The sequence below is a fragment of the Danio aesculapii genome, chromosome 4 (assembly GCF_903798145.1).
Source record: "Danio aesculapii chromosome 4, fDanAes4.1, whole genome shotgun sequence".
Lineage (NCBI taxonomy): Eukaryota > Metazoa > Chordata > Actinopteri > Cypriniformes > Danionidae > Danio > Danio aesculapii.
In genome coordinates, this window is record NC_079438.1 from 42,778,517 (window position 1) to 42,786,379 (window position 7,863).

At 37.5% G+C, this 7,863-nt stretch overlaps 1 protein-coding gene across 1 annotated transcript; it reads left to right on the forward strand.

Annotated features, from left to right (window-relative positions):
- Positions 1 to 874: 874 nt before the first annotated feature.
- btg1 (B-cell translocation gene 1, anti-proliferative) lies at positions 875 to 7,575 on the forward strand. Its single transcript, XM_056455739.1, has 2 exons — positions 875 to 1,272; positions 6,422 to 7,575. The coding sequence occupies exons 1-2, from the start codon at positions 1,128 to 1,130 to the stop codon at positions 6,823 to 6,825; spliced, it is 549 nt and encodes a 182-aa protein (XP_056311714.1). The 5' UTR covers positions 875 to 1,127; the 3' UTR covers positions 6,826 to 7,575.
- Positions 7,576 to 7,863: the final 288 nt, after the last annotated feature.

A 7,863-nucleotide genomic window follows, 5' to 3' on the forward strand; every position in this document is an offset into this window, starting at 1 on the left:
CCACAGCCACATACAAACATCTCAGCCCGCTGTTCTGAGAAAGCCTAATGCCGAAGTTTCTCTTAGGGATGAAAACAAATCTGGAATTTTTTTTTTTTTATCGGAAAGGCCCAGTCATTTTATGTCTGTCTGTCTATCTGTCTATCTATCTATCTATCTATCTATCTATCTATCTATCTATCTATCTATCTATCTATCTATCTATCTATCTATCTATCTATCTATCTATCTATCTATCTATCTATCTATCTATCTATCTATCTATCTATCTATCTATCTATCTATCTATCTATCTATCTATCAAAATACACAGATGCAGAAGTAAAATAGATATATCTTCCAGTTTTGACTTTATCTATATGTATATGTGACATTATATCTCATAATGGACTGTAATTTACTATTTAACATTTATAAAAGCCTTTTTTTCTAAGTGGAGGCCAACAGACTTCCTCAAAAAATACAAATAACACCTACTGATTGGTCATCTTGTGGTTGTGTGGGATGCCCTTATAAAAGATGCAAGTGTAAAAGATACTGTGGTTCACCAGACATCAGGTCTTTCCCCTTGAAGTTGGTGGGGCAATTCCAAATACCACTGCGGAAGTTACTGTTACTTCAGAATGCAGAAGTTCACCTCATTATTGAACCCTATATGTATATCTGTAAATCCTTACGTGAGATGTTGTGAATGGGAGGAAGGGGTTAAAAATCCTCATCCAGCCCTTTTTTTCACATGCTCTGTTTATTTCTAGAGCTGTGACGCAATGAGCCCACTCCTCCGCGCAACGTCACCATCCCAGCGTTGTGATTGGTCGGTCGTTGTTGCTGTTGCTGCTTCTGTCGGCGGGGGCTTTACATAAGCGCAGCTCGCTTTCGTTACGGTCTACTCTGCTGGAGGACCGTTTCGGAGGAGGGTGAAGCCCACCTCTTGCGTGTTTTCGGACAAAACAACCCAAGTCACAGCACTGTACCGTCCTGGAACACGCATTACTCTCCGTATTTTCCCAGCCTCGACAAATAAATGCTCAGCATAGGCATCAGAGAAATAAAACACACGAAAAACAAGGACCATTTTGCGAACGGAAACAAAAGCGCACTGGCCATAACGCGCTCGGAGCATCTCAATGCATACCCTCTGTGCCCGAGGAACGATGAAACCAGAGATAAACGCCGCCGTCGGGTTTCTGTCGAGATTCCTGCGGATTAAAGGACATGTGAACGACAGACAGCTCCAGACATTCAGCCAGACCCTACAGGACATCCTGGCAGGTATTTATGCACATTTATACACGGATACGAGCTTCGTTGTATCCACTTTCTATTTGTGTGTCTTGTTTGTTTGTGAAAAGTGTGGAAAAACATCGATCTCTTTGTTTACGAGTTAATTTATGTGCTTGGCCACATAGGCGGAAGCGCGCGGGCGCGTTGCGCACGAACATAAACAGCTGAAAGCTTCGACACAAACACTGAACCGAAATAAAGAAAGACAAAACAAATCTATTTTAAACACTAACATTATGTAGAAAATATAAATGATTTCGTAATAAATAACTCAGTTTATTAATAGCTTATTTATACCGTTTATAAAACGAATGAATCGGTTTCATCGTATGGCAAGCCGTTATATTATCGAATCTATCAATTTAACGTATGTCGGTTTTAGGAAAAATTCTGAATTTATAATTTTAACTACGTAGCCGCTATTTATTACTAAAATAATTATCACTAAGAATGTTAAAGTAGAGAATAGTCAGTTTTTATATCTAATATTGTTATTCTAGTATGTGAGTTTATTAACTCTGTATTACATGTTTATTACAAATTAATAACATTTCGTTTGCTAGTAGTCATTATTCATTAACTAGCAAGTCGTTACTGATTACATACTTTAGATTTGTGTCAGTTTTAGAAGTAATGTTTGCTAGTTTTTTCTTGTTTATGTTTCTGGTATGCACCAAATTCTAGTAGCCTTACTAGTTATTCTTTAAAATGGGATTTAAAAATCGATTATTTGGCAGTAATTTTAACATGTAAAATGTAACGTATTATAACTAAGCAGTAAATGTGAAAATAGCTTGCCATCTGTTGTAGGCAGTAAATTACGTAATGCACAGCAAGTCTGAGTATGATATGTAGGGTTGATGTTTCATAGCACACTGGTAATAGAACATGTAGTGCACACCGTGTCCGTGTTTCATTATAATAAACATGTAAATACATTGTACTAACGATGACCGCAACAAGTTCTGGTTCAACAATAGAATTGTATTTAATCTGTTTTACATTCAAATGCAAATTTTATTTAAAATAGATTAGTTGTAGTACTTGTCATCAGGTTGTATGTTAGTATCCCTAATCGAATATTTAATTATGATAGAAAAATGTATAAAGAGAGAAATGACAAAGACTGTTTAGCATTCAAATTAGTTTTTTAAGCAGTTTTAATAAAATTACAGGTCTTTATTTTATGTTAGCTTAAATGTTATGCCATCTTAAACTCTACTTAATTTTTTATAGTTAATCTATTTGTTTTGTCATGGCTGTATCTTCCTTATTCACATCCTTTGTTAATCTTCAAAGACCAAACAACAGACTAAAAATATGTGGTAATGCCAATCAAAAATAAAATTTGCCAACAAGACAATGATATATTTGTAACATAATAAATAATTTAGGTTATATACAAAAACAAAGAACTCAGATGAGAAACTTTAAATGTTTAAAGATGCTGGAAATGTACACACACACACACACACACACACACACACACACACACACACATATATGTATATATATATATATATATATATATATATATATATATATATATATATATATATATATATATATATATATATATATATATATATATAAAAAATTTATTATTATAAAATTCCTTGATTTAGTTTTGTCATGGACCAGGCTTTTTGTAAACAAATGGTGCTGTTGGCCCAGTCAGACAAAATGGCCGTCAGTGGAGGAAGGGAAGGGAGGATGTGGGGGCCCGTTTCACATCACATATTACTGTTACAGAGGACTTCATATTGTTTAGCTTTGCTCTTTTCTTTCCTTCTCAGCTGTCTCAACCAAACATATGTCCACACAATGGAACAAAGACTCCTCATAATCCCCAACAGGCTAGAAAAAAGTGGGTTAGTTCCTTTTCCACACACTTCAGATGTGTGTGTGTGTATGAGAAAAGGATTGCCAGATTGAAAACACAGGTGTTGTGTAAGATCGATCTGAAAATCTGTTTCTGCTTCCTGTTCTCTAATCACATCACTAAATACACGTTCGTCACAGCTTTGCCCTAATTCCCAGACTTACAGCAAGGCCTGTTTCACAAATAAAACATCCTAATCTTCCCACAAAGGCTATCTGGATGTACATGTGCTATATTTTCACATGTTCTTATGTGGAGGGTGAGCATTGTTGTGCTTTGGGCTCCGTCCAGAGTTGTGGGTGGGTTGATCCGCATTGATCATTGTCTGCTTGGCTTTTAGGAGAATGGGACGGGATGTCATAGACGGCACACAGGCGGCATTATCTAACCCTGGTCTACAGGTGGCCTGCGGGGGCCTGGCCTATTTGAGAGCAGAATAAAGAGGCTTGAGACCCATCCCTCAGTCTCCTGTTTTCCACATGTCACCCAATACACAGAGCCAGAAGGGACCGAAAACGCAAATGCGAAAAAAGTCCTTTGTGTTGGGTGTAACTTGGCACTTTAAGAGTCATGATTTTGGTTTGGCGTCACAGCTGAATATGCTCACTGATATTATAGAATGATAAAATAAGATATGTAGTCAAAAACAATGTTAAGCAGATTGATTTGAAACCATGATGAAACTCTAAATGGGACGCTTTGTCTTTAAGAGGCAGGTTCCTCCCCCTCCAGCTGCCCTGCCAGGACTTCAGCCTTTTGCTCTCGTTGTGTTTGAAGACTTTGTGACTCTCGGGCCAAAAGGGGATTGTGCAATCAAATGGCCTTCTCTTTCTCCATCACGTAGGCCTTGGACACAGATGGTTAATGGTTGTTTATCTGCGTTCGACCAATGATGATTTTGCGCTGGGAAAAACATCCTTTTAGACTCTTTACTCCACCTTTTACTGCACAACAAGGCAGGATTACCAAAGTGCAGATTTAGTACTTGATTATGGGTTCAGAATTATTAATATTTGAGTTGATTTGAGTTCTTTTATTACATTGCATATACAGTGCTCAGCATAAATGAGGACACCCCATTTTGAAAATGAATATTTTTCTCCATTTCTCAGCGAATATGGGTAATATATATTGGTGCATTAGAACAAAACAGATTTATTAAACAGAAGTATTTATTAAAATAATATTTTAGTCACCAAACATATTTAGAAATTGAAAGATAATACAATTAAATCCAAGCAAAATATTGCAAAATTACAGCCCTTAAAATTTCAACAAAAATTTTCAATTCTTTTGCTTCTCTTGATTTTTAATCTTCTAAAACTTGTATTTAATATTTCTCTATAACATATAAATTTGGGCTACTAATTTTTGAACCATTGTTGTTATTTTTTTGTTAGATTGGCTCTTGATTTGGCTTCAGTACTGACTCAACTAATGTAAATGCACAAATATAATCTTGTAAAGCAGGGGTCTCAAACTCAAATACGTAAGGGCCCATTTCAGTCACTGACAATTCATAGAAGAGCCGTTTTAACATTCAAGCACAAGAAAAAAGTGATGTAATTGATGCATCTTAGGACAACAGACCTGAAGTTTATATTTCAGGCATTACCTGTCACCAGTGATAATGCGAATCAGCATGTTTATTGCTTTACACAACTGCTAAAATATATCTGTGGCTGATTAAATTAGCATTTTGACATTTAAATAGTCATAGTAATGATAATAATAAATATTATTATCCTGTCCCAACCAATTGTTGCTTCACCAAAAGTTTAACAGTTAAAGCAAGAACATCAGAAACAATTTGGGTAACTTTACTGGCAATTGTTCTTCTTAGTATCTTTCTTTTTTGTAAAACTACAATAAAGAAGGGAAAAGTGAGTCTATATTGACATTTACTTTAGCATGTTCAGTTCAACCAGCAGTAAAATGTACATCGTTTTCATAGAAGTGTCAATACGCATATGAGGAAAATATATTAAATGAGACCATTTGAATCGAATATTTGCAAAATTAGCAAATTTGTTTCACCACCAGCATAACGTGTAAGCCATGAAAAAGTGTTTGTTCAGCAAAATACAAAAGAGTTTTAGTAAAAATAGAGCACTTAAGCAGGTCACACACCGGATGCGCCACTTGGCGCAGCGACACAGCCCGCACATGACAGTTGAAAGTATCGCACACAGGAGTTTGAGATCCCTGCTGTAAAGCATCCTTTAAAAAATATTACATTTAATTGAGACATTTGTAAGGGATGTACTCATATATGCTGAGCACTGTATGTATATTATTAAATTCTGAAACGTATAGTATTTTTATTTTTTTAGGGTGCTGAATTTGAAAATTATCAAACAGTAAAATGACATAAAACTTTGGATTAAAGTGTGCAAATGTTTGTTAATAATTATAGTTATAGTTAAAATAGTTAATTTTTATTATTAAACTTAGGAATCCATAATAATATGTTAACACATCCATTTGTGTCAATATTAGAAATATTACTTTAAGATTAAAATCTGATTTTTATTAACAGATCCACCGAATTTTAGATTTTTGCTTGCTTAACATGAAATAATAGTGTTCTTACCATTGGCTACTGTCATGTCTGCCATCACTCGAAGAAAAAAAACATACATGCAAATCATACTTCCTGCGTGGCTCCCAAACAATTGCTCTGTGCAACAAACTGAAGGTAATTTACAGCTTTATTACCTGCTATTCACAGCTTATTCCAGGTCTGTTCCCTAAAGTTGACATAATTTGCGTGCGTGCGTCCTCTCCGTAGTAAACAAACAAGTGCGTCAGCTCATTTGTGATTTCGCAGCCGCGAATACATCATTATGACATGACAGAAATGACTTTTTTGGGTGAATTATACCTTATAAATACAGTATGTGACACTTTTAATATTATTTGGAGGTGTTCATGTTGCTGAGCAACATATATAAAACAATGTGAAGACTTGTGCAACCGCCTTTACACTTCTCCAGAAGTTGAAAATATAATTGGCTGAATGTAGAGATGCTGGATTAAGTTTGTGTGCAGGGTCGAATCGAGATTGCGATCTTTTTTTCAATTAATCATGCAGCCCTAACATGAATTACTGTTTAATAAATAAACATATTTAAACAGCAGATAAGAAAATGTAATATTCAAATTCTAATCTTTGCTTTCTTTGCCATTTCTTTTTATTTAATACTTCATGTAATAGACTATTACATAACCACCCCCTGCATTTTTCTCTTACAGAGCAATACAAACACCACTGGTTCCCAGACCGTCCAAACAAGGGTTCTGGGTATCGCTGCATACGTATCAATCACAAGATGGACCCTCTGGTAGGACAGGCTGGTCAGCGCATCGGGCTGAGCATTCAGCAGCTGTACCTGTTGCTTCCCAGCGAGCTCACATTGTGGGTCGACCCATTCGAAGTGTCATACCGCATCGGAGAGGACGGCTCCATCTGCGTGCTCTACGAATCCCATCCCGGCACCAACGGAAACCCCAGCACCACCACTGGAAACAGCATCCCCGCCTCATCTGTCACCCAGGTATCAGCCATGGTGGACAGTCACATCAGCTGCAAGGAGGAACTACTGGTTTTGGGTCGTACCAGCCCAGCTAAACCCTACATGATGACTGTGTCCAGCTAAACGGGTCACAGAAGTCATTTTTAAGAAATAAAAAAGAGAGAAAGGAGAAGAAGAAGAAAAAAAAAACAGGATGTGTCCTATCGTCCAGGTGATGGAAACCTTGTAGGTTTATTTTTCACTCGTTTTGGTTGTCTGTTCTGTTATTGTGTTGGATCTACCAGAGGCTTGACCCTGGGGCAGCTAATGAAGACCTAAAACACCGCCCGGCCCCCCAGCTCACAGAGACTGACCCACTCCCACGGCAGTGGTCACTGGGGGGAGGGCGTTTCTGCCATCATCTGCCGATGTTGACTTTGCACTTTCGCTTTCACGGTTTATGTTATTGCATAAACACAAACTCCCTCTAAAATGTTAAGGAATTATGCTCCAATGTGTTTCATCATGCCCTTTTTCTCCGTTTGCTGTCGAGCTGAGGCCCAAACCCTGGGAGCCTGTGCCAGACCCTAGTGCCGCTCTGAGCCTCATTTTTCTAAAAACCTCACTTTTTTGGACCACAAAGCGGTACTTTTGTCTCTTCTCGGTGTCTGGTACGATGGCTCCTTTTGGGCTTCAGGTCGACATGAACCGGTTTCAAGCCGCCTCCATCCTGTACACTGCCTCTGTGGAATATCTGTGTCATACTGTTACCCACGCTAGCCGTTGATGGCACTGTGATGCAAAGGTTCTCATGCTTGTAGCTTTTCTAGGGGCTCCCTCCTGGATGAATGTAATTTCTAACAAAAAAGAGAAGAAAAAAAAAAAAGAAAAACCTAACAACGACAACACATTTGATATATTTAAGCCCCTCGTCATGCCAAAATGCAAAATGTAGCAAGGTTTGTTTTTATTTTTCTTGACTTGGAGCAGATGTGGTCTTTACTTTCTGCCTCCTTTAGAAAGGATGTTGAATGCACTTTGACATTTTAGACTGTGTGGGATGACGTTTTCGATTCGACCCAACTGCATTCCATCGCATACCTCTTTATTCAGTTGTCGTAAATCGTTATCTCTGCTTGCGCTCTTTACGGGGCGACGTGGTTGCAATATTTGTGAAGGTGA

What these genes read in the sequence shown, in the direction of transcription:
- btg1 (XM_056455739.1), top strand. Translation starts at nt 1,128, where the DNA reads ATGCATACCCTCTGTGCCCGAGGAACGATGAAACCAGAGATAAACGCC. An exon ending in CCTACAGGACATCCTGGCAG is followed by an intron (nt 1,273 to 6,421) that starts GTATTTATGCAC and finishes TTTCTCTTACAG; the next exon opens with AGCAATACAAACACCACTGG.